The 27,551-nt window shown below is 45.1% G+C and overlaps 1 protein-coding gene across 2 annotated transcripts in view; it reads right to left on the bottom strand.

The window, feature by feature from the left end:
• Window positions 1-16,134, bottom strand: part of NRXN3 (neurexin 3) — a 1,344,032-nt gene extending 1,327,898 nt beyond the window's left edge. For both annotated transcript variants that reach the window (XM_090033813.1, XM_090033814.1), the window contains exon 1: window positions 15,426-16,134. In XM_090033813.1, the coding sequence (XP_089889939.1) occupies window positions 15,426-16,134 (709 nt within the window). The remainder of the gene's footprint in view (window positions 1-15,425) is intronic.
• Between the last annotated feature and the right edge of the window lie 11,417 nt (window positions 16,135-27,551).

Below are 27,551 nucleotides of genomic sequence, written 5' to 3'. Positions count from 1 at the left end.
AGAGTAGAGGAGAGGAAAGGAAAAGAGAAGCACCTGCACTGATGGTGAATTGCCTTTATTTCTAAGCATGTTGCTGAGACATATGAAGAAGGCTGCATGTGAGGACAGCCTCCTTAATGTCTAATGACCAGTTCCAGCAAAGGATTCAAAGACTAAAGGAAGGAGGGATCAGACATTTATGCCAGTAGGTGCCCCTTTAACTAATTCCTAGTATTTCAATTAGTTGAGGTTACGGCTGCCTTCTGAGGGGGTGCGTTACTAGCCAGCCAATTAGTATACTACAAGATGACACACAGTGTTCAGAAGACAAGTTCTCCCTCCCCTATTTTTATGTTTTGCTTGATAAATCTATCCCCTTCCCTTCAACCCCTCCCCACTTCTGGTTCCTGAAGCCCTGGCTCTGAGAGACTGCTTCACTTCCCAATGCCGGCACATGAATGCCAGCCTTGGCAGTCAGAAGCAAGAGACTCTTCCTTCTGCCAGCTGAGATTGTTTTGACAGTTCTGCTTTCTCGTTGCATCATCTGTCATCTTCCTGCTTCACCTCCCCTTCCTACCACATTAGGGCCAGGGTCAGGAGGAAACAAGGAGCATTACAACCATAAGATCACCCTCCTTTGTTTCTTATTTCTACAGGGCCAGGGTCGTGCAAGGATAGAACAATTAGACTGAGGGAAGGGTCGCTTCTAAGCAGCTACAATATCTGCTCACTGTATTTAAATTCTAGAGCAGAGTCATGTCACAAGGACTGAGGTGCAATTTGACTGTTTGTACAACTCTGAAGGGCCTACAGAAACATTTAAAGAAAGATATGTGAATTTATTTTTCAAGGGGCCATGCTCCTAGTATTTATCAGTGTTAGGACATCAAACAGCTCTGCCAATGTACTCAGACCCTGACTAGCAGTACTTCCTTCTGCCACAGTCCCAGGCCCCCTGCACAGCCCTTCCAGTCTTAACCCAGAGTGCCACCTGCTATTCCAGTTCTGTTCTTTCCTTCCCCAGTTTTCACCGGCCTGCAGAATCACCTGAATGGTCCCTCTGAGAAGCAACACTTATAAGAGTTAAAAGCTCTTCTGTCACCTTTGTATATAACCAGCCTTATACAGAGTCACATCAAAACTTAGCTAGAACCCAACATGACAAGGTCCTGCCTTTAATGGTTCGTTTGAGATGCACAGGCCTGAAACTACTTCTCCAAAAAGAATTGTAAACACTAAAAACAAATACTAAGTAGGAAGGGATGTTGATATTAAGGGAACCCCGAGCCAATGTAGACATGCAGGTAGGGGAAAGCAGCAAGACCCCTGATGCACTTGCTCTCAGTGCTAAGGGAGAGGCTGGGTTATTAAATTCCATCCTGAGGTAATGCTCAGTAAAGCATTCAAATGCATGGAATTAATTTTTCAGTTTGCTATTTTTAGCACAAATATGAAAATTTATAGCAGAATCATTCAGGCAACTGGATTTTCTCCTTCCTGTTGTGAAAAGGTATGGGGAAGGTATAAACTAGGGATGGAAAAATAGCAGGAAGTTCCAGTTAGGAACCTCTTTTCCCTTGCTGATAATTTTCTCACACAGACCAAATAAGTGAACCCACCATACACAAGTTAGAGCAGTGATTCTCAACCAGGACACCATGGTACCCTGGGGTGCCATGTAATATTACCACGGATAGGTGCAGAAACACCTACACATGATTCACAAAATAAATCCAGAGATTTCAAATAAGAATCCTTGGTGTCAAATACATTCTGACCTATTGTGTCTTTCTAAGTTTTTTGCAACAGAATTACTATGTAGTAAAAAGAAAAAAAGAGTGAAAGCTAAGAGCTGGCATTTTTCAAGGGGTGTGCTGAGCCTAACAAGGGGTACCCTGAGTCTAAAAAGGCTAAAAACCACTGATCTAGAAAATACAACATATTGGCAGTACCTAGGGAGCCATCTGCTTAGCCAAAGTTCTCAGGCCATGGGTTTATTGGGACAATAGGTACATAAGCCAGAAGTTCTTGGACAAAGACAATTCCATAATGAAGGAAAAAACAAAATGGGTTGGTGTTTTCCTCAGGCCTTTTTAAATTTTACAGGCATCTTTAGTAACTTGAAATGTACTGTTCAGCTTCATATCCAGTGTAAATCCACAATTTCCTGCTGCCTTTCTAGTATCCTCAGGCAAGGCTGGAGTATATATTTGCTAAATGCACAGGATTAGAAAATAAGGTTTCTGTGCTCTAATCCCATACTTAACAGCTTCTGGTCCTGTGCCCTGAATAACTCACTTACCCTCTCTGTGTCTCAGTTTCTCTATCTGTAAAATGGAGACAACATGAATCTCATGGTGTGGTGCAGTGATGGGAAACCTGGCTGATTTGAGAGGTACTTAGAAATACTCAGAAGAAATGTCTCACATGCAAGTACAATTTGCCATTAACCTGACAGAACTTTAGCTTTCTTATTCCATTATCTTGCACTTGTTAAGTGTAGAAAGCCTCAGGCACAGATGAGCTGACACAGTGTGGTAGGTACCATATTTATTTGATTGTAGCAGGTACCATATTTAATTCTGGAATCTCAACCTTAACATTGCATTAAGATAGTTTTTCACTATTACGTTTCTTTTTAAGTTTTTTAAAAAGCAAGATCTAAATCACAGTTTGTTTACTGCACTATTATATTATTAAAATGCCTAGCCAGTTGCCCATCAGGAATAATGGGGGTGGGGAGCATGCAGGGACGGAGTCCCGTGGGCCCCTCCCTGCCCCGCTCCCCTTTTACCTCCTGCTGCTCTGGGCCCTGGCCCTCTCCCCTGCTGCCCGCCACATCGGTGGGGGAAGGGGAGGAGTGGGCCCGGGCCCAGTGCAGGGGAGGACTGGGCCCGAGGGTGGGGACAAGCTGGCCCAGGCCAGCCCAGTGGGGGAACTGGAGGAGCAGGCTTGGAGCCAATGAGGGGGAGGGACAAGTAGAGGAGGAGTGGGCCCAGGCCTGAGCCCAAGGGGGAGAGGAGGCTCGCTCCTCCCCTCCTCCAGCCACTGCTGGGCCAGGCCAGCAGTTTCCCCCACCACCACTGTGGCAGGCCGTCCCTCCCCTGGCTTAGGCTTCGTCCTCCCCCCATGGCAGGCCCAGGTCCGCTCCTCCCCTTCCCTCCTCCCACTGCTGCTGCCGCCACTGCGGCGTGCCCGCTATTTCCCCAACCCGTGCCAGGCCCACTCGTCCCCCCACTGCCACTGTGTCGTCCTGCATCAGGCCCTGCAGGTGGTGACGACAGAAGGGGAGAGAGACAGGCGGAGGCCACAGCCGGTAGCCTTGCTCCCCTCCCCCTCTCCCCCCCGCGGTATCCCGAGCCTGCTCCCCTCTGCACTGCCGCTGCTGCCACTTGCAAGGAGTAAGGCCCACTCCCCCCTCTGCTCCATCATTGCCACCTGCAGGGAGCAGGGTGGGGGGGGCAAGGCCAACTCTGCTCTACTGCCGTCACCTCCAGGGCGCAGCTGGCCTCGCTCCGCCACCCCATCTCCTGTGTCCCCACCATCATGGCAGCACTCCACTGCAGCCAGCTCCTGTTCAAACCCTTGTTCATACTCTGATTGGCTGTTTGTCAGCTAATCAGAGCATAAATAAAGCATTACAGACAGACAGACAGACAGACTTAGGCTTTTATAATATTACAATTCCAAATAGAGATAGCCAGGTGAAAGATCTCACACAGGAATGTAAGGATCTCACACTAGGGATATACTTCCTAGTCCATGCCTCACAGTAAATACCATTGAAATAACTGTTTTGTAAGGATTAATTAGCCAAAAGCACCTAAGAAACCTAGCACCTAATCCCACCATCTTTCAATGAGACTTCAACCCCATAATGCCTCAGTCACTTTTCAAAATGGAACTTGAAATAAAATTTTCAGAAGTAATTCAGAAGCTCTAATATTATTCACCTCTAGAGTCTACCCTTGCGGCACTCAACAGCTCACCATAACTTATTATGTGGCTCTCCAGCCAAAATAATTGCCCACCACTATCTTAGACAGACTTCTAGTTGACATCAGAGAAAGTTTTGCCTGAATGCAGACAGCAGCATTTGGCCTACCAAGTTTATTTTAATGTGATTATGATATACTTAATCAAATCTTCAACCAGGCCCTTTGGAGAGTTATTTGAATGTTCAGTTGTTTTAGATATATAATAGACATGCATATATATTATTACCCACGTATTTGGAGTGACTTTTAGATTGGGCTCTATCTAGATTTAACAATGTATGTTTACCTCACTAAGGGCTATTTTCTGCCACGTATCCTCATTTTGAGTGAGGTAGATGCAAAAGGCCCATATGGGTGGGGAAGAAGAAAAACTTGTGCTCATAGCAGCAGCCATTCTGAGGAAACAGAGTGGATTACCATCTCCAGAGTCAATCAAGGACAATTCATGAACATCAAAATCCACATTAAAAGTTAATATGAAAATGACAAACATACAGTGCACGGTGCTACACCACCTTTAGTTGTTAAAATACTTCACCCACTCAAGTGCAGCACACCATCCAGGGCTCACCAAGGACAATAAACATGGCAAGAGTGGGGTTGGAAATCACCCCATCATCACACTGACACTTCAAAAACAGCACAACTGATTTTATTTGGACCTTCAACAAGTGAAGGTCCATATTCAGGTCAATAACCAAGAAGTGTAAGGAATTCCAGCCAAAAAGATTAACATTAGAGACAATGCCCAAAAATAGTGACATATAGATTCACAGTTTTAAAGCCAGAAGGGAGCATTAAATAGACATACAATAGAAGAGTGACCTCAACTGTGAGTAGTAGCATGGCTATAATTAAACGCCACTGACAAAGGAGGTCTGAAATCACAGCCAATTGTTCTCAGGAGACAGAGGAGCTGTTATTTAGAGCTGTGGGGTAGTTACCTTCAACTACGCCTCAGGGTACTCTGAAAACTCCTCAGTGGCTGCTGTAGTGATGGAGAACAGGTACCAAAGTTCAAGAGTGGCTGTCATGCCAGACTACTGGAGCTCTAAAATGATTTTAATAAAAAGACCCTTGTTCATTCAGCCTAAATTCTCAGCCTGGATAAGCTGAGTTTCACAGAACAGTCCCTATCCAGAAAGATAATTGCTAAATCCCTCCCCACACATGCCCACATAGGCCTTTCTTCTGTTCAACTATAGTATGAGCTGATTGAGAATATACTGAAAAAACAAATGCCAACTGCTAACATACAATCCAAACTTCTCAGGCTTCTGTGGTTATTCTGCAGTGCATATGGTCTGTAACTAGTTAGCTTTAAGTATTACTGCAAAATCAGAGACATATCAAAGATCTACCAAGAGGCAGGGGACCATCTGACAGTGGTCTTCTTCTACCCAGGTACAGCCACTGACTAAGTGAATATCATACAAACAGTTGGACCATCTCACCTTTCCACCTCCCCAGATAGGGTCACTGCTATCTACAGAAATAAAATCACAAGTCAGGACAGCTGACTAATAAAGCAGTGGAAGTCCAAAAGAAGAAAAGACTCTTGAGTCATTTACCTCAGGTTCCAGAAGGCAGACTCATTCTTCCTTATGTACAATGCATTCTTCCTTATGTACCTCCTTCATTACACCCACCCCTAACAAAGACAAGCTCCACCTAGAAATTTCTATTACTTTTATCAAGATGACAGGGTAGATTTGCACCTTACAGACTTACTAAATCAGAGATGCATAACATAAGCTTTCATAAGCACAGCATCTGATGAAATAAGCTCTCTGCTTATAAAAGCTTATGATGTACATCTCTGATTTAGTTAGTCTATAAAGGCACAAAACTACCCTGCCTTTGTTTGACTTCAAACTAATACAGATAGTTACCTTTCTCCATTAATTCCATTCTACACTTCCAGCTCATTCATTTCTTCTGGACCTCAATATTCCACATTTACTTATCTCTGAACGAGGACTTGTTCCACAATACGTTCCATCATCGCTCTGGCAGAAGGAAGGCGGTCACAGAAGCGTGTTCCAGACACCGTAAGTGTGTTAATATATAGATTACATTAAAAGGATTAATTCTCTTCCTTCTCCTTCACATATACATAAAACAAGTATCTGCCATTAAGTGTTCATGTAGAGGCTTTTACAAGGTAATTATTTAAAAAATAAAAATTAAAAACAATAAAATTGCAGCAGTGGTTGGCATCCTCAGAGCCTCCTCGTGGCTTGTTGTGGTATTCCTTGCCTGCCTTAGTTGTCAAGGGTTAGCAGCCACCTCTGACCTGGCCTGGTGCTGGGGTCTCTTGGCCCCCTGGGTAAGTCACACAAAGGTCTCACCCCCTCACGGCTACCAAAGCTCCTAAACAAATATAATGAACCCCAAAAGATGATCCATTGTCCCAGTTCTTCATTTGACCTAGCTCCTGCACCTACCCAAGGTTTAGGTGTCTCCTTTCATTAAGACTCACCTAGGCTCCCTGCTTCAGACTAGTTTACTTGAAAGGAAACAACCTCTCTCAGCACCTAAAAACCAGGCACTGCAAATGAACTCAAATGATAAACCAGCTTCAGGCCAACTTCAGGGAGTTTCTGATGGGAAGCAGTCTGACTCAGCTCTGTAGCTCCAGGCCAGGCTTTTCTCACTATTTGAGATCTAGAAATCTACTGCCCTTCCCCTGCATGGTCATAACCTAATTGAGCTAGATTCTCTCCATTTGCCTCCATCCTCCAGGCCTGACATCCATTGTATGGTATAGCAGGACAGAGCTCCCAAGTCAGTGCACTTTTGTTAACCCCTTCTTATACAACGTGTGCATTCCAATCCAAAGTATTAGTTCTTTCATTTCAATTTTTTCCTCTCATGGGAGCCTCTACTTAAACCAACACATTCTTCTAAACATTTTGATTCCAGAAAAAGCAGTGTTTCTCTTCAAGAAAACATGTTGATGGAAAATTTCCAACCAGCTTTAATTCCATGCATCTTAGCTGATAAGCGTATTGCTTCATACCTCTCTCACCTGAGCAGTCTACCAGATGGTACAGTCACGGAAAATATGCCTACAAATATGCATGAATGTAAGGCATGCAATTCTAGCAAATGTTACAGGGCTCAAGTAAGAACAATATAATAAAATCCAATATATCTTATTTCTAAAGATTCTTTCAACTCAAGTGAGTCCAAACCACTTTATACAACAGACTCTGAATGCTGACACCACTGGGAAAGCTGTGGAAAATAGCACCAGCTATAGTATCACCCTAATCACTTCTTTCAGCACCCTGCGTTTTCCTTGGAGGTCTTCCATCTAATTCCAGACCATAAATATGCCTACATACCAGGCATAACTTCATAACCAGAGGAGCATGGGGCTCAGTATGGACAACCAAACACCCCTGAGAAACTGCCATAAACGCTTAGTCCATGTTCCATGCACCATGTGTACACAACTAGCAGTACTTGAGCCAGCTAGTTTAAATCTAGTTTGTGTTCATCTTCAAGACCTGAAGTCACATTTTTGACTGCATGTAGACCCACCTCTAGCCTTAGTTTAATTGTTGGATCTGGAAAGACTACAGCTCCATACCATATATCCTACAGCTACACAGTATATATCCAGCTACACAATACATCAAACCTATATTTTTTGTTTTCCTTATAGATCAATGTGTTGGGTTTTTTAAATAGCCAAAGTAACATACACAGCAATCCACCTTTCTGTGCAGTTAACTCAGCCGGGTTCCCCAGCTAGATCAAAAGCCTCATAGGATTCACTTGATCTCCTACTTCTATTTACCCCATTTCCTAAACATTGAAGTTACTCTGAGGCCCTCACAAGCAGGAGCCCATTTATGAAAGGGGAAAGGTTGATAGAGAAGCAGAAAGCCGTGAAACTCTGGCTGCTGTCCAGAGCTCTTTTTTCACCTGGATTTCATCTCTTCAGTTTATCTTCTTTCCTCCTCACAAGACCTGTATTTTTTAAGCAATTTATTAAGTAAATAAGCGATATACTTTCTCTCCATTTTAGCTTCTTCAGGGAATATAAGCAATATGTTTTCAAACACATCCAGAAAGGAGCTTATTGAATTTAGCTGTAAATACCAGTGAGCTATGAAATTCACAGATCGCTGATATCAGTCTTCCTTTCACTAGCCACTGCTTCTTCCAAACACCAGCCTTTCACCCAAGATCCCAAAAACTCAAGGGTTTCATTTGCAATACTTGATGTGAAAGGCACCGAGAGAAACCTCAGGCCCAAAAGCCAAGCTGGGAGGGTAGGAGGAGTAGGACAGAGTGAAAAGGCAAGCATAAATCTGTGGAGACACATTGGAGGTTTGTAAAATTTACACAGTGTCATTTTTCTCAAGTACAGAGGCAACAAACTGAGAAGAAATAAAACCCACCCAGGAGACTAGAGTCTAAAAAAGGTTTCTGAATATATGCAGCAGCCTAGCAAGGTCTGGGGCCTGCCAACAGCAACTACAGATTGAAGCCAGTTTTTAACCTCCAGTTCAAATTTCTACAGCCACAAATGAACTGCTTCTTCCATTCCTATAAAGGACATTCAAGTACATGAAGCCAAATCCTGCTCATTTTATGCAGCCATACAACTTCGCCATCTATTCCCTAGAGCAAAGCAAGGAGGATTCAAGCCCTTAGACTGTAAGATCCTTGATAGCAGGGTATTTCTCCTGCATAGCCATAAAGAACACTATGAGTGATCAACAAATAACATACTAAATCTTAATACTTCATGCTAAAGTTGAACTGCAAGAGGGGGACCTTTTTAGGAACTAACAGAAAGAGAAATACTACAAGGCCAATTTCACTTTCTCTTCAGGATCTCAGAAATCAGCTTTGCAATTCTCCATGTGAAACTACTTAAAGCAGGGGTATCAAACTCACTTGGCTCCCCCTGGAGTAGATCTGGGCCCACCTCTGGCAGCAGGGCATGTGTTGGAAAGGAAGCTATCAGGATTCATGCAGCCATTGCTTCTCACCTCATCATTGCTGAAACACAGCCCCAAAAGGACTGACTCCATACTCTGGTTTTTGTTGGCGTGCTCCCCCATCACCCTTGAAATTCCTGGCCCTTCCCGGAGCCCTACAGGCTGGATAACATAGCTCTGTAGGTGAGATCCAGCTCATGGGTGGTATTTTTGACACCCTTGACCAAGAGGGACCTTCCTTGCTATAGCACTGCCCTTCCTGCAATCATTTGGACCACAACAAAGAAAGTGATCTGGAAACATTTTTGCTAGGGACAGACAATCAAAATGCATGAGCCTGAATTGATCCAATCTTTTCAGGTTAGTCTAACCTGCAATGCTTGAACCAGTTTGGAGGTGGATGGACATTCCCTTTCCATTCCAGAAATGCAGGCACATCCCTGAAGTGGCTCAGGTTAGAAGCTGGGAGGCACTACAGCAGCCCTCCCTTCCCTTCCAAAGTGCTGAGCTGAAAGGGGGAATGGTCAGGCCCTCACAGGATGCTCTGATTAGGGAGCCTCCCGTCACCCCCACCCAGCAGGGAGTTGATAACACAGTGTTTATCACCCCTAACTCGGTGCTTATCAGCCCATTAAGAAAACAAAAGCTGCTCTCATTAGTTCAAGCTCTTCTTAAACAACTTTTTCCAAGGAAGGAATGGAGTGACATTATCAACTACCTGTTGATTAGCTCCAAAAAGACCTAAGTTGACACTATGCTTTCTGTCTTTGTCCTGCTTGCCACAGCAGGGACCATAGCCAGCATGTGGCCTGCTAGCTAATGCTGAGAGGTATCTGTGTAAGGCAGAGGGGAGGGTCATGCATGAAACAAAAACAGCTTTTCTTGTAATGTTACAAGTTCCCCTTCTCCCATCTGTAACCCTTTTGTCTTGCACCCACACCCAGAACATGTTGTCCCAATCCACTCCTCCCTCTTGCACCCATTCTCCCAGGCTCCATCTATGAAAGTAGTCCTAGCACAGGAATGAATGTCTGCAATGAAGGACTGTGGGAGAGAAACAAGCATACACCCCAGATTAACATTGCTGTCACTGAACAGCAACAAAACTCATTTACCTTTCAGAGGTGGAAAAAGAAACTTTATTATTGATTGAAGCCAGAAGAATGGACAGTGCGAAAGGAGAAGAGGAAGAACAGAATCAACAGATTGGCCCAGACAGTGGCCATTGTAACATGTCATTGTATGTATTACCACCTTCTCCCTGGCTAGGGAGCTGTCAGAGCCCAGAGATGAATGAAGTGCCAGCAGCCATCTTCTCTCGTCAGCATCAGTTCACTGGATATATGTGCTCCTCCTTCATTTCCTCTCCCTTGTGAGCCTTCAGCTTTACCACTCCATTCATCATAGAGTGCAGATTTCCAGCGCTCCCCAGAAAATCCTGGGAAGGTCTCTTTCCATATTGCTGACCAGGACTTTAAAACCACAACTCCCTGCAGTACAGTTAGGACACAGGGATCTTTGGGTAAGGATTAAGCAAAGGGTTACATTGTACAGCATGTGGCTCAAGGCTCATACAATTCACATGAATCCAAAGAGAGCTGCCCAGCACATAGGGGGAGTGACAGTGACTTTAGGCCATCTTCTTAAAAAAAAACAAAAAAACAAATACACATAAGAAATGCATTTTCTCCCCAGAAAATAGCTCCTCCTTCCCTCCTCACAATTTAGTAGCAAACAGAATCTCCTGGCTTCCCATCCTTCTTTGACCATTATTACTAGTTACTTCTAGTATGGAAATGCCAAAAGGACCCAGCTTGACCCAAAGCCTCACTACCTGCAGTCCCTGGGATAGGGTATGAGAAGGCAATCTACTGGCAGGCTGCTGGGGGCTCAAGCTGTCTGGACACCTTATAAACTGAGTTCTCTTGGATTCTATTCAGCTTATGTTAAAATAGCCAATAGCCACTCTGGGGACTATAGGTCAGGCAGGTTACAGAGAATCCATCCCAGGTTATTGCCACCCCTGCCTGAACAGGTTTGGAAAATAAAATCAAAATAGCTTTTACTACTGGACATGCATTTGACCAAAGCTCACATCAAGGGATGCATTCATTTGAAGCTTTTGTTACCTTCCTTCTTATTTCTCAGACCTATCTGTCTGTAACCTGCTCCAGTCTCTGAGCCCCTCCATCATAATCTAAACTAGTTTTCTGCCTTTTAATCCAGGTCCACCATCTCCTAGCTCCCAGACTTCCTCTGTACTAAGAGGCAGAACCACATTGTGGAATGGCTGGAACTTCTAGCTAATGCCATTCACCCAAATTTGATCAGTGTTTTGCTTCAGTACAGTAGTTACCCAAACATTGCCCAACCAAGGTCCATAATTTTCCAAGTGCTCAAGGGCTGCAGGTAGCTTACAAGCCAACAGAAAAGGACTGCAGCCCTGTAACATAGGGCTGGTCCACAGGGGTGGACCAGGAATAAAACAGGACAGTAAGCATCATGTCAGGGCTGTTTAAATCAGTGGAGCTCTGCACAGTGGGGCTTGTAGTCTTCCTGTTGTTCTTCCACATTAAAGCAGACAAATACGTTCTGTGCCGACCACCACTCTAATTCTAGGGCTGCATTTGGCCACCATGCCTCACTTGCGATGCATGGGGAAAGGATATTACAATGTAACAAATTAAAGGAGAAACTTAGGGACCAGTTGGATCCAAATTGAAACTCCCAGACTCCAGCTCCTGACTAGTATGTACTGTTCACAATAATAAATGGTGCTTACACTGCACTCTGGCACTTCCAAGCACTTTAGAAACGTTAATTAATATATCTTAACACATCTTATTTCTCTAGTGCCCATCTGGCACAGCACCAAAAATCTACAATATGATGGGAAAATTATTATTATTATTTTAAATTTTGCCAAAGAAACTTAATCCCCGGGGAGGCTGTAAAAGAAGGAAAAGGGAGACTGAGTGGCAGAAATAAGGAAGCATAAAAACCCAGAGCAGGAGCTGTGTTCTTCCTGCTCCTAAGCCCTGTGTCCTTTGCCCCAAAAGCTGAGGGGGCACCTAGGTTTTCCAGAAGCTTCATAGGACTCATCTTTCCATGTTTACTTGACACTCTTGGACTCCCACCTGTTTCATTCATTAGAGTTTTGCACTGGAGAGAAAAGAGCTGGGCTGCTCAGAGTACGGCCAAGTACTGCCCACCTTCCCCCTATCACTTCAGGGCAAAGACCAAGCAAAGACTCTGCAGCTGTTTACTGCTGGTGAATTCACGCAACTGGAAATTTATATTCATCTATCAGGGAATGTGCAAGTAGAAGCAAATATTATGGTCATGTTCATTTGTTTTAGATTACAAATGTATGTAAATGCATATGCAAATTAAGTGCAGCCATCAGGCTCCTGGCAGTGTACCAACCCAGCCCTTAGTGCTGCAAATTTGGGGTGGCTGGCAGGGGCAAGCTGTGCCTGCAGCAGACAGCCAGGCAGTTCTCATTGGTACTAGCCAGATCAGGAAGGCTGTGCTACCACAGTGGGACACGTAGGAAGAACATAAACCCTGCAATACCTTGCCCCTTTAAATGGAGCTCAGGCTATACAAAAATCTGTCCCCTCTGTAGTTAAAAGTGTAATAATTACAGAGCGACAGGCTCCTCTGTCATTCAGCAGGCAGCATCACCAGGAAATCTTGCTCTGTAATCAAGGGAAGAGGCGCAATCAGGCCCCTATTCAGGCTTCGTTTAGAAACAGCCCCAGCAGGCAGCACACAGGCTTCAGTGTGTTGCCTGGTGAAGCTGGTGATAGCATCGACTTCAAGGTTGCACAGCCACTAAGTGAGCTAATGGAGTTTCCAGGCACACCTTTTGCTCACCTTCCCCTTCCCCTGCAGGGCCCGGAAGAGGTCTTGGCATATGGATGAAGTCTGTAGTACATATGGGACCCAAATAACAGTTTATACATTTGAGGGTGCCCTTGGACTGATGCAAATGAGGGAATCCATCCTCTCTGCATGGATGTGGAAGAGGAGAACAATGGTACCTTGATATGTCGAGAGTCTGTAGTGTGACCCTGACTGGGCAGGCACCACTGGCTGAGTGCACCAGTGTGGCAATTTAGGCAGCTACACTGTGTCTTGGTCTCCCCTTTTTGAGAACACAAAAGAGATGCTTATAGGAAAGGACTTTCTGGAGTATAAACACATCTGTGTGTTATTCTAGTACTGAAAGGCTGATACCAGAAAGAATGAACTGGTTTACTTGAGGGCAAAAGGGGAGAGCTCTAACTTCAGCTTCATGACTGATGCACAATCTGCAGTTTAACAACTACTCAGGAGAGCATCCTTTTGCAGTCCAGAGGACTGTCAGATTTAGCAAACTGAAGCACACCATTTATCTCTTCCTATGTTCTTTTGAATGGCCAACTTTTCAGAGTTGTGCACACATTTGCACATATACCTGACCCACCACACCACAGAAATTGCACACACAAACAACCAATAGGCCACTCATCTGTGGTCTTGATAATTGTGCACACATACTCAGCACTGAATGCCCCCATGGTTTTCTGAACATAGGGTCATATGTTTCAGAAGATTTATAGTTCTGCCTTATCACAGAATGTTTCACCCTCCGCTGAGGTTCACTGTAACTGGAACTGCACTTTGCATTAAAATAATTTGTAATACTGTAAATGGAGCTTCATTCCACCACAGTTCATGGGCAGCAGGTTCCACTCAGTATTTATTTTTTATTTCTTTTTCTGGCCACAGGATAAATGAGTTTGTTGTGGTTTTACCATCTGCAGACACAGGTATCAATCAATAGCTGAGTAATGGCCTAAACCCTGTCAAGAGAACTCGTTATTAAAAAGGTACATATTGCATTTAGCTGTTAAAACAGAAGTTAATCAATTGGGTCCCATCAGCTCCCAATGAAAGAGCCAACTCCGCTGATGACCGGCTGAAAATACACACACAAATTAAAGGGCCGACAAATTGTATAAATGAATTAAGGATCCATGAAAGAGAAGCTGCTGATGTCCATTCAAAAGGAAACATCTCCTTTAAAAAAAAAAATCAAGGAAGATCAGGAATAAATTATTCATGTTAAACAACACTTCCGTAAAGATCCCAGGGCAGGATAAGGAAATAAACCAGAATGATAATGTTAGTGCTGGCAACAAAACACTCCCTAGGGGAAAAAAAAAAGCAAGGGGTCAAGAGCTGAGCAATCTACAGAGAATGGCTGTAACCCCTGTCCCAGTGTAAAGGATGGAAGTTTTACTAGATTTAGGTCATTAAAATACTTTTTGTGCTGGGGGAAAAAAATCCAGGTAAAATAGGACTGTAGATTTCACTTGTTCCACTGCTTTGCTTTCTTGCCACTTTTTGTTTGCTTGTTTCAGCTTGCTAAAACTTTGCCTCTCCCTTTCTCCTCTTTCCCTTAGCCTGCAGTGAGGCTGCAGTGCTGACAGGATGATACCATATGACACAAAGTCGACATGGATGTCGCAGTTGTTAGATTACAGCTTTGCTGCCTGATCGAGTGAAGGGTAGAAGAGGCAAGGGGAGAAGAGAACAAGGTTACTTACAAAAAATTAAAATAAATAAAAGCATGCATCATGGCATAATAGCAAGAAAAGAGAAGAAATAAGGTAGAGACTGTGAAGACAATTTCTGATGTTGGCTCCAAGATGAAAGTTTCCTGCACAACAAGCATCTCATATCTCAACAAATAGACCATGGTTAGCTAGGACTTGGAAATGTAAAAATCCCAAAGATAAAATTTCTCTCTTCAGAATAAAGAGTAGGTCATGTTGGAAATTAAGACATCATTACAGGAATCCAACAGCAATGGTGAGCCATGATTTTACATGCAATGACCATGTTGTCTGGTCTGTGAAATCTGTACCATATGTATCCTTTGCCCCATAAGATGCATGTCACACACCCCTCCAAAGACATGTGGAAGTTCCATCATCCAACCCCTGGCCAGAGCTATTAACACTGCCCCCAAGTGGGCAGGAGCCCTACTTGCTTATATCATTTTTCAAGACACAGGCTGAAAGCCATATGCTGTTGATATCTTAAGTAGTTCCCTGTGGAGTCTCGATCCATTAGCTCAGAAACTTGGAAGAGCCTCTTTTCTTTAGCTTTCAGAAGCCAAATTCAAGTGTGGATCTTGCAGTCTTCTATTACCCAAAGCTCCCTTTGACAAGTGTTTTGGCTCTGTAAGTAACAGGCCCACACATTCAGCAGTAATACTACAGATCTGCTTACTTGCATCAAGCAATGTCTGCAGTCTCAGATCATCTAAGGCTGAAGCTCAGCAAATGATCCTCTCTCATTACCGGTCCTGAATGATACTGAACACTTCAGCTTACACCTAGGAACACTGGGTTTAATAGAGTCATGCTAAATGCAAAATCAATTCATGGAATTGTGCAAAAAACTGACAGGAAGGAAGGAGGTGCCCTCTTACCTTCAGAGCAGAGTTTGCCAACATATCCAGTGGCTGAGCAGTCGCAGTGAGGCTCACCGTCCAGGAGGAAGCAAGTGCCACCATTCTCACAAGGGTTCTCTGCACAGAGCCCCTCCATGTCCAGCCGAGCCCCATGGCTGCCCAGGAGCTGAGGTTCTGAGTTGCCGTACTTCAGGTCCAGGATAAATCCTTGAAATAGGGGCTCACTCAGGACACCATCAAGAGTCAAGGCAGCAGGCCGGATGTCTGATGGGACACCACCCATAAAGAGGTCACTGACAATGTTCATATACTGGCGCTGCGGGCGCACCTCACCAGGTTTAGCTTCGCCATCCAGCACTAGCACCGTCCGGAGGTGGTTGCGGCTGACCATCAGGAAATGCCAATTGCTGTCGTTGACCTGCTTATCTGTGATGACTGTGGTCTCAGCACAGTCCACACTGAACCGAAGCTGGATGCGCCCATCAACAAGGGACAAGCAGAGGAAGTCGCAGACACCACCATCATCAAAGTAGAGGAGCAGCCCAGCCGAGACATTGGTCTTGAACTGGAAACTCAAGTCACTCCTAGTACTGGCATCCCAGCGGAGGTAACGGGCCCACTGGTTTGGGAGTCCCATGAACTCCAGGCCCAGACAGAGGCCCAGCAAGGATCCCAGTAGTAAACTCACCTTCAGGGTGAAGCAGACAGAGTGGAGTGTGAAGCCCATTGTTGCAATAACCTGCTCTTCCCTGGGAGAAAAATAAAAGCCACAGCACTGGTGATGAGGATCCCAGTAACCAACAGTATAACCAGTAAATTCCAAAGAAGCAGGAGAAAATCAGAGACAGGGAGATACAGAGAGAGAGAGAGAGAGTGTGTGCAGATGTGACTGCGAAGGAGAATTCACCTCTCCAAGGAAAGATCTCAGCTATCCGTTAGGATCCGGAGGCCTTTATCCAAGGAGGAGAGGGCATATGGAAAGAATTCTCCAGGTGATGAACTTTTGTGAATGGCAAAAAACACAGAAGGTGTCCTTCTTTCAGTAAAAACACGAAGATGAAACTGGTTGATTTAAGGAGAGAGTAAAGGCAGAGGTGGAAGCCAATCCTCAAATTCCAGTTTCCTAGAAGCGGCAGTGAACCTGACAGTGATGGCAACGAGGCGGCAGTGGTGGTGGTGAACTCATAAAGCACGTAACTCTTGAGAGAGTAAAAGCAAAGTCAATCTTCATGGTGTGCTGAAGATGTTCCAGCCCATCATTCACCACTTGGCACTCAAAGAGCCTGCAGGATCTGTAGGGACAACAGAAGAGGGAGCGAGATAGAGAGAAAGAGAGAGAGAGAAGGTCAGTCCCACAGCTCATCAGACTCTGACTTAAGATTTGTAAGCATACTACCTAATAAGCCATAATGGTTTGGTACAGAAATTACACGTAAACCAGTAAAAATGACTGGAAACTAGTATAAACCTGTAACAGAACAGAAGTTCAGGACACACAGACCAATTTCAAAATGGTAGAACCCAGTTTAAGAAAGACCTGGATGGATGTAGTATCAGATTTAATCAGTTTAGGTTAGACAAACCTATCAAATTTGTGTTCCAGATCCCCTCCTGTCTCAAGTTATGTTGCAGGGCAGGCGGGTTAGCCTCCCCCAGCACTCCTCTGCCCTGGCCAAGCTGACCTATCACGAAACTGAGGCAGCAAAGCCTCTGCTCCCCAGCCTGTGTCCTGCCTGCACCTGTCAGCCAGGTGGAGAAGAGTGGGGGGAGGCAGGGGAATGGAGCCAGCCCCCTGGAAACGGGTCTATCCACCTGGAGAGAGTCCTACAGGTTGGAAGGGAGTGGGGGGGTTCCCCCCACCTGGCCAGGCCAGACCGAACTGCATAGCCCCACCTCCTATGAATTGCTGCCTCTGACCTGCTGGGGGGGTGGGCCACGACAGGTGCAGGGAGCTCCATTCCCCACCCTTGAGAGTCAGAGGCGCCAATTCATGGGGGGCAGGGCTATTCAGCCCAGCCCACCAAAGTGTGAGGGGGAAATCCCCCACCGCATGAGACTCCCCTCCCTCTCCCACAGCTGGGCAGACCCCAGCTCTGGGACAGCCCAAAAGCTCCTGCAGCATGCCCCCCACCCCAGCTGGGCAGACCCCGTTCTTCCCTCCTCCCCTGCTGCAGTGGGGCTGGGGAGATGTTCTGTGCCAGCCTCCACCCCTGCAGCTGCCAGCAGGGAGCTGATGGTGTGTGCGAGGCAGTCAGTCGGGGATGGCCCCAGCTCAGCTGGGCTCAGCTGTCCGTGGCAATGTCCAGTAGGCTGGGAGGTGTGCAGGAAAAAGAAATACAGTACCTATAAAGCATCTCTTTTAAAGTATGTCTGTTGGATGAGACAAACTGGGGCTTAAGAGCCTGAGACCCCCCCTGCTTTCTGGCCAGCATCTGCTTGCCTTCCCCAAATGAATCGCGAGCATGAGTTCCACTCGTTAACGGACCAATCTATGCGCTTAGAGAAACCTGAGTAGATCCAGTTGATTCTGCCTCAGGCTTTTTGACTGTTTATACTTAGCTTTACACTTCAAGGAAGCTTACTTCCTGTAGTAACTGGCAGAGCTTCATGGTACACTGTTAGGCCCTCCTACATACAGCTAGCCTCATAATCCCAAATCCTCAATGCCAAGGAGCCATTCAAGTGATCAGAACTATACAGACCTGAGAAGCCCCTCAGGGATCTCCACACCTTTTAGTACTACACAGTATAAAAATGGCCCCAGTGTATTTACTTCCTTAATGAGGGATGGATCCCTCCCATCAATTTTATACACGAGTGTGGCTTTGCAGCTTCCCCAGTAGCTAATAGATACTTACACAAAAATGCTTAATGCAAATATTACAATTCTTAGGACAGAAAAAGCCAGCATAGGACATGGGATGCTACTTCTTAAAACTTTCTGGGTCCCCTACCTGCTATCCTGACTCACAGCAGATTGCCTACCCATAGGATTGCTGTTCAGTTTTCAGTTTCCTATTCAATGGAAGATCTTGCTGTGTGTGTCCTACACATTACCACTGCAGGAAATGAAATGAGGGTTCCACTAACATCTGTAAAGTTCAGCCAAAATGCAACCTTTATATCTGGCTGAGGTAGTAAGAACTTCACCATACTAGCATGCCCAGTATTTAAGTGTCCCCATCAATACAGCATCCAAGTGCCTGTTTAATAACAGAAAAAACAATACTGTCAATCTTGGAAGCTCCCAAAAGAGTTTGCTATCCCCAGTAGGTCAAATTCACCCCAGGAATAAGTGGGAAAAACTTCAATTGCCTTCACTGGGGAGGAGTTGCATCAGTTTACACTGGTATTAAATTCATTTTGAACAGTTTGCAGGTGGGTGACTGTGTGGCGGGTGCAGGAAGATGATTTAAGATGACAGGGAAAGGCATTTCGAACCTGTGACTCATCCTTTGTTTGAAAATACTTGTTAAGGCAAAAGCTGCCACCAGCACAGAAGCCTGCTCAGAGAAGAAGGCTGGGCAAGAATCTCTATATAAAAATTAACAGAGGAAGTTCAGTCCAAGTACAAAGCTGGGAGTTGAAGCCCCAGGGAGCTAACACAAAGATGCAGAGTCTTTCACTTCTTGGCTGCCAGCTCAGACTCCGTCAGAAGTGACATAATATGCCACCAAACAGCTGTCAAATGCTGATACGTGAAATGAGTTGGTAGTTCCTTGTGGACACCTATGAATACTACCCCTTCTCCAAAGAAGAGTTCATGAACACTAACACTAAACAGCCCTTTACTGGAGATCAGGGAAATTAAGGACTGGAGAGGTCACATAAATTGAGTGAGAAGAGTTTCTCCAGGTGAGGAAAGAGACAGACTTCACTATCATGGCTCATGCTGAATCCATCCCAGGAATATATGGCAGCTGTAAGCCTCTGTGGTTGTCAATCTGGCACCTTTAACCTGCACTAAAAACAAGTCACTTAAAAAACAGAACAATTAAAAGAGAACCTGAAAGCAACAGAGAAAAATGAGCTTTCAATGCCCCCTGTAAGCCAGACCCATTCCCTGCAGCTGCCTGACAGAAGCTCCTTAGCTAAACTGCTGTGAACACAAATACAATCAAGTCAAAACCTGAAGGAAGATCATTCCTTTTAATTGTTAACAGCTTGGCTCTTGCGGACAGAGGGGAGAAAGTAGGAGGTACTTGGAGAGGTAAACAGGAAAAAAAAAGGACCCAAGCATTCAAACGGTCTGTCCTCTTGATAACCCAGATGTTGGTTTAGTCATTTAGTCTTGGCCTTTGCAAAGCAACTGCAGGCAGAGGTGCCTGGCTCTAGTCCGTTTACCTTTCTTCTCTGTGCTCCCCAGTGTCTACACTAAAATAGCCCTTGATTTATGGAGAAGGAGAAGACAGTGAGAGGGAGGGAAGAGGGAAAGTGATGACCCAGGTCTGGAATTATTGATGAGATGGGAATAGGAATTTAAGAATGTGTGTAAATTAGCCAGCAGTGTGCTCCCAGCCACTCAGCGTTCCTTGAAACATTCACCACTGCCATAGCTAAATTCTCTTCACTGTTAAGATTCAGACATCCCCATGATGGACATAAGGGAGAGAGGGAGGCAAGCCCAGCAAGTCAGTGAGCACCTGCAGAGACCCTACAGTCGAGCTGCTTACTCCGCAGCTCTAAATTCTCTTGGGCAAAGTAGGTTATACTGTTTGCATGAGAAGTAGCCATCACATTCTCCAACCTTGCTCTCACTTTAAAATGATCATCCCTTCCACAACTAGTGAAAGATGCTGCAACCAGAGCTGCAGAGGCTGGAAGCCTAGAAATATCCACAGGACAGGTGCCTACAGCCCACAGCACAGCAAACTCCTCTCAAACCCATAATCTGTCCCAACCTGAGATTGCAGGAACCAACTCAAACAGGTGAAAAGTAGAGTCATCTCCCATATCTGTGGCTCCAGTTCTTAAGGCTGCCAAAAACAGGGATATCTGCACAGGTGGTTTCTGTAGTGCTGATGCCTGGTCCATACAAAATGGGTCAACACCCACCCACTGGTTTCATACTAGACTCCAGATAGCAAACAAATGGAAACTAGCAAAATGAGGAGATGCTGAGTTCAGAATGCTAGGGAAAGCTCCTGAAACCCATCACCCATTCCCCTCCATCTACTTTCCAAACCCCATGGGGGTTACACCTGTTCAAGCAGAGGAAACAGGATCGTTGCAGGTTCAGATGCATTACAGAAGTTGCTTCTGAATGTTTTCTTTCCTGTTGACCATTCCAACTGTAGCTTTGAGGATTGTTTAAATCCAGGCATATAGCAGCATTTTCCTGAGAGCACTGACAAGGTACCTGAACCCTGAAACACAGCATCCCTTTCTACTGTTGTCTGGCCAATGCTAACAAACCTCACCACACAGTAACAGGGACCAGGTGGAAAAACAGAAGACCCGTCATCCTTTCTGGCACAAGTCAGGATTTTTGTTCAAACCTTTAGAGATTAAAACCTGACACATTACCTTTGTGCCTCGCCAAACTCCCCACTCTAGTCCTCCAAGACAGACAGAGAATGAATAATTCTCTCCTATTACCATTTCTTATTTTTCAAAAAAGTACTATAGTCAATGTTGAAACTGTAAAGCTCATTCACGGTGATGCTGCAAAGTTTGGGGCAATTCCTGGAGAAAATGGCTGTATTTTTTTTAAGTGTGTCCTCCCAGGGAGAACTCAAAACTTTTTCACAGCATGAACCACAGCCTAAGAAAGAGAGCATGTGTGGTGGACACCTTCCGCTCTCATTCACAGTCACATTACATCCCTACACCAATTACAGCAAATGCTCGCATGGAAAAGTAACACTACAAATGTTTTCTGCATTGTATTTTTAGCTGATTTTAATGCCATTGAGCCGCAGGAAATAAGGAGAGTCAGACCCACATTATCAGCGAGCTTGTCAATGGACCACCAGCCAACGCTCTCTACAGTGCTGTCTGAGATGCGCTGCTCTGCAAGGGCCAGCTGTCCAGCAGGCTGGTCTCACAGCACCTGCACACCTACCTAAACTCCACACTGCAGAACGGTAAGGAGGAGACAAAGCACAGAATCTGTGCTCTGAACAGACGGCTCAGCAGTTCACACATAGAAAACCCTCTGCAGGAAACACACCCACTTCCACTATTCAAACTTCCCACTCACAGGAATGAAAGAGCAGCAGAAATCTTGGGGGAGAAGGCAGGGTGGGGGAGAACGCTGAACGACTGCTGGTGGGGAGGGGGCTACACTGCGAGTTCCCTGACCATTAGCCACCTTGCCAAGACAAAGGCGCTGCTTATTAATGCCAGGAGATCAGCGCCATCTGCTTAAAAGCCTGAGGAGGGGGGACCCATCCTTGCTGCAGAGTGGCTCTCAAGTGCTTATCTGTTCTGTGTGGAGAGTGAGTGACATTATCTAATTGCCAGCTAATTTCCATAATTACCGACTGGCATACTTTTTATGCGGGGTTAATATCTTTGCAAACGTCTCACAACGCAACTGCTTGAGAAGCAGAGCGAGAAGCCAGGCACGGTGCTGACATGCAGGTTATTTACCAAACTGCACGGAAAGGTTTTGGGAACTGGGTTTGTCACTCTGCCCTCCCTCCTTCGCTACCTCCTCCTTTGCCTGCTAATTGCTTGGGGACGGATATTTTTAAAGTGTAATGTTCAGCTATTCCAAGTGCAGAAAGAATAATAGCATTGGATGAAGCCAGGTACACACAGGCAGGAGCCAGGGCAGCTTCCCACACACAGCTCTGCCATAACACCCAGCCCTGTTTTGCAAGCCCTCCTGTCATTCCAGTCCCAAGTGTCTCACACAGCTCTACTGATGCAAGTCAGTCCTGACCTGCGGCACCTCAGTCAGCCCAAGCCTGGACCTCCCTACGCATAAACTGCTCATCATGCTGCACTGCAACATGGAAACCAAAACATTCATTAGTGACCTGCTATTCACCACTCATGTCACATCTGACCCCCATCCAACCCCTTGCCTTCTCCAATGAAAAGGAAAGTGTATGAACTCATCCACTTCCCTGCTTCCAAAGGGCCCAATCTTACTCCCATTGCAGCAAAGGCCGTTTTGGTCACTAATTTCTAAAGGATCTCGATGGGGCCCCAATTTGCGCCCTTATCAACCTCCACCTCTACAGTCCATGCAGGGCAGAGCGACAGGATCATTACAGCCTTGCAGCATATGTTGTCTGAAACAATCCTGTGAAATTCAAAATCAATAATTGATCTTAAAAGCCAAGCTTGCCAGGGGCAGAAGGAAGGGAAACTAATAGTATTTGCTTATCCTCTTCACACTTGTCTAATTCAATGCTCTGCAATGGGCTCTGCTTGGATCATGCCTTGTCTGTGCCTCCACAGAGCTGGCTTCCTCTTAGACAGAAATCCCCCTGGCTGGGCCTATCCCCAGCTGAGTCCTGGCTAAAAATGAGAAAAACAAAAATAAAACCTTCAGATGAAAAATGCAGACATGAGAAGAGTGAATTGATGCTTTCACTGGGGGCAGGGGGAGGGGAAGAACACAGAACTCTCCCACTTCCAAGCCTCCTTGGCAAGGGTGCGGAGTGAGATGCTTGCACAGAAATGACAGGAAACCAGGAGGCTTTTAAAAATAAAGAGACTGAAGAAAGACAATCAAGTGGATTGGATTTTCCTCTGTTTTGAGAATGTCTGCTTCTCAGTCAGGAAGACAAGGTTCTTTGGGTAGATGTAGTATCTTTTATTAGACCTACTAAATAGTTGGAAAAATTGTTCTTTGCAAGCTTTCAGGTACAAACACCCTCTTCAGGCATAGGGAGAGTCTGCTGGTGTTTCGCATGTTCTCCTGGGTAGAACAAAAGCCAAAATGCAAAAATGTGTGGCTTTTCCTTTGCAGGCTGGCAGAGTATCAGCCTGTAAGGGGCTGCCTGAGGCTGCTTGGGGGATGGTTCTGATTTGAGTAGGGGGTTGGACTAGATGACCTCCTGAAGTCTCTTCCAGCCCTAATTTTCTATGATTCTATGCTCCACATACCCCACCTGCCCGACACACTGGGGAGCTGGGAGCAGGGGGCCAGGAGTGAGGGGCACTGGGTTGGAACTGGCCATCTGTGTTTATAAATGGGTCCTGGTACAAAAAAGGTTGAGAACCACTGTTATAGGTGACTAAGGAACCCACTCCTGCTCTCCTTACCTTGTCACATGAAACCCCTACATGTGCACTGGCCTCCCTCCCTCCCCAAGGGATTCAGCATCAGAAAATGGCAAACTTTAGCTTCCCTTCTCCTGCACACTACCCAGGTTCAGGTTCTCCATTCTTGGAAATGGCCACTGGGTCATTATTTTATTACTAATGGCATCAATACATGGTTTCCTTCCAAGACAAAGCCAAAAAAAGTCATTGCCATTCATGACTGCCACCCACAAGCACACTCTGAAACAAGGCTGGGCTTCCTTCATGCTCTTGCTCTCTAGCTGGTCAGGACTCTCTCACACATACTCTCTGTCTCTCTCTCTCTTTTGGCCGTGGCCCTGATTAGACTGTCCTTTTCAAGGTACAGCAGATAGATGATATGTGTAATAACCACCTTCACCAGCCTCCCTATTCCTCTCTTAATACAGAAGAAAAAAGAGCCAGCACATATCTTTATTACTGATCCAGTCCTGGATCTCACCTGAGAAGATTCATCTGGGCTTACACTCCATATACATGAAGACTCTGTGAACATATACACTCATTTCATGTTAGACAGCTTAAAATACACCAGTGGCTTTGTGGAGAGAAGGCCCAATAGCAAGCATGAAACCAGGGCAGCCCAGCCTGACACTTCAGACCCATTGGGCTGGGAAGCCATCTGGCTGCTGGAAGAGTTAATATTTTATAATGAAGATAATCACCCTTCAAGCTTCTCCCCTCCTGGGACTATTAAAGATTCAATTCAGAAGTGCAGTGCTTCAGATCTAGGCTGCAGGAAGGAGGGGTGGAAAAAAGCCCTGAGAGACCATGCGTCCCTTGCCTCCCCCACCACCCACCCCCTCCAGAAAGGAGGCCGGTTAGTCCAAGTGGGTGACCTTTTACCAGCCTACCTAGCCCAAGCTCAGCATGAAGGCAATTTTCAGACCATTTCTGCTCTCCAGCTTTCTTAACACAAAGAAGAAAAATCAAAACCCAGGCACAAAGGAAAAAGAAAGAGACAGAGAAAATAACCCTGCAGAGCAATCATGTCTGGGGCTGCTCTGATGGCTTTCTGTTCCTTTCCAGGACACAGAAATGACTCCCAGTGTGTTAATTACTCCCATTACCACAAACTCTCCACTAACAGGGACTAGTGCAGAGAAGGGATTGGCAGTGCCTGAGTGGTTAGTACGCTGCGCTGCCATGCAGGAAAAACCAGGTCCCTTCATCTCTCTCTCTCTCACATCTGCCGCTAACCAGGACTGGGAGCACTACAGAATTCAATACCTTGTCTGCTCAGGAAAGGGACAGGCAGAACAGTCCACTGAATGTGAATGTTGATTTGTACTCTACATTCCTGTTCCGCTATGCTGAAGACTCAGCTTAGGAACTTGGAAAGGGCACCTCCCTTATTCATGCCTCAGTTTTCTCACCTTTAAAATGGGGATAATTATACCCACGTTTGAGAGGCACCACTAAAAAACTCTTTAATACCAGTACCCCAGTTCTTTTTACTGTTATTATTGTACGTCTCACCTCAATTCCCCGCAGCCTCCCTCATCTCCCAGCAGCATGCTAAACCATTCTGTAGCACTGCCCATTCCACAGGACTGCAAAGCCCTGTAGTACCCATGGGAGGGAAACCATTTGGCAAGGCATGCTATAAGGGCAAGGCCATAGTACTGGTGAAACATCTCCTTTCAGATTCAGATTCCATATAATTTCACAAATATTTTGGAGTATGTTTAAAGGAAAAGGCACTAGCACTACTACTCAAACTGTGGAGCTGTGGTGGGAGAAGTCTGCATTCATGCAGACTGGATTCCCCCAACTCTCCACTCTACTCCTTTAGGTATATATAGATCCTCTGCAATAATTCATTCTACCCCAGGTTTAATGCCTTCCACCAAAGAGTTACTAGGGAGGAGAGAGGTGAAGAAAGGACCCCTGACACCATATAAAAAAGCCAGTCTTATGATCTGCTATGCTATGGAAGAAGCCAACAGCCTATTATAACCTTTGGCATACTCTGCCAGACCAAATTCCAGCAAAAATATTTTACCATCACTGCTTTGGCTGGAAAAGGAGGGCAGGAGGGTTCTTGAAAATGGCCCAGGACTCCAAAAACTTCCCAAACCATCAAATAAAAAGGCTGGTATTCCTGCATGGCTGGGCAGAGTTTTTAAACTGTGCTCATTCAGGCAAAGTTACAGGCAATTTATCAGCCAGGTGGAGAGTCTTGTGGGAGAGCTGCACTCTGGCCTGTCCTTGTTAGCATAGCACAGTGACCTTGTAACCTAGGGAGACTGTCCAGCTAACCATCTTCTGACTAAGCTAAGCCACCTTGGACTAAGCTGGCCAGACTCAAATAGAAATCTGCTGTCCTGTAGCAAAAGTGACCATATAACCAAGGAGTGAGTGCATCAGGCAAAGGCCATTATCTAGTCCCAGGGACTCACAAAAGGAAAAAGAATTAAGGTGCCTAATAAAGCATCTCTTTTAAAAGTATGTCTGTTGAATGAGACAAATTTGGGCTTAAGAGTTTGGGACCCCAACTGCTCAGCAAGCACAACGAGTTATCTACAAGAAGAGGTTTGCTTTTAACCCAAATGTATTTTATGAGACTGTAATCCATTTCTGTGCCTCATACTTTGTCACCCTGTAACTTATTCCTGCTTAGTTCCATCTTTTCCCTAGAGACTCACTGCTGAGAAAAATCAGGAACAAATTTTAGGCTCCTCTACAGTAAAATATTTTTAAAAAACCCTTAATATGAAGAGAGTCATTTATCTGGCAGGGAAATTTAACCTCCTCTTCTAGGGGAGATGTGACAAGTCATCAAAGAGATGATGTGTTCAAAGGGAAAGGTACAAATACCAAGGAAGGAAAACAAGCATGCTGGGTACCCCAAAACTATGTGTGTTTCTAATTAAAAAGATATAGGACCCTCCTGGCAGTAAGAGGTATTATCGTGTAAAAGAGTCCCTCAAGGACTGAGTTAGAAGCCTCACTGCCTGACACATTTACAACTAAACCTGGACAGCAGCCATAATAAAAAGGTGTAAAAGGGAGTAACTCTGCATGGACTGGGAAATGAAGTGTAGGGCACTCTACACTTCAGATTAAGATTTCTCTGTCCCTAAACCCCATGATTCTTTGTTAGAAACCTAAAATTAAACAGCACTGTGCAAGGGTGGTGAACCCCAAAACTGAAAGCAGTCAGTAGGCTTCATCACCAAAGATGAGTCAAACAAAAGCAACGAGCCAACAGCATCGTGAAAAATCAATTGATTTCTTTTTTTTAAAAATCTTTCAATTTTAGTAACGGAGGCTTGTAATATCATGGGGAAAAACACTTCCCCTTACTTAAACATCAGCTGTTACATGTTAATATATTAATGATGTCCAGATATATATAGAAACACCTGAGAGAGAGAGAGTTTATCCTGGCAGTGTCCCTTTAAATGTCAGATGATCTTTAAAGAGTTCCCAGCACTGGGACACACAGTGCAGTGCCCTGGAAGACAATTGACATTCTGAATGACTGGGCTGTGAATTTGAAATCCCAATTCAACCAGCTCAAACCAGGAGCCAAATTCGCATGTTTCAAAGAGAAAATGAGAACAAGAGGAGGGAGAACTTAGAATTATTGCAAATGTGTGGAGATGGAAACTCTCTGTATATAGATTTCATATGCAAGAGTGTACACCTTGGCACAGGAACCGTACAAGTGTAGGTGGCACGAATCATCCTTAACACTTTGGCAATGTGCTTACTGCTGTCAGCAGAGCTGGTAATTAGCAATTATTTCCTATGGAAAAAAATCAAGGAAACAAAAGAACTTCCATTGTTTAGCTAGGGGTTTTTTTTACTGAATTTACCCATTTTTAACTAAAAGGAAAATAATCCCATTGGATTTCACTTGCTGAGAAGTGCTTT

The sequence above is a fragment of the Crocodylus siamensis genome, chromosome 2 (genome assembly GCF_052110815.1).
Source record: "Crocodylus siamensis isolate JL-2025a chromosome 2, ASM5211081v1, whole genome shotgun sequence".
In the NCBI taxonomy this organism is placed as follows: Eukaryota; Metazoa; Chordata; order Crocodylia; family Crocodylidae; genus Crocodylus; species Crocodylus siamensis.
This window is presented reverse-complemented; position numbering and strand designations above follow the sequence as displayed.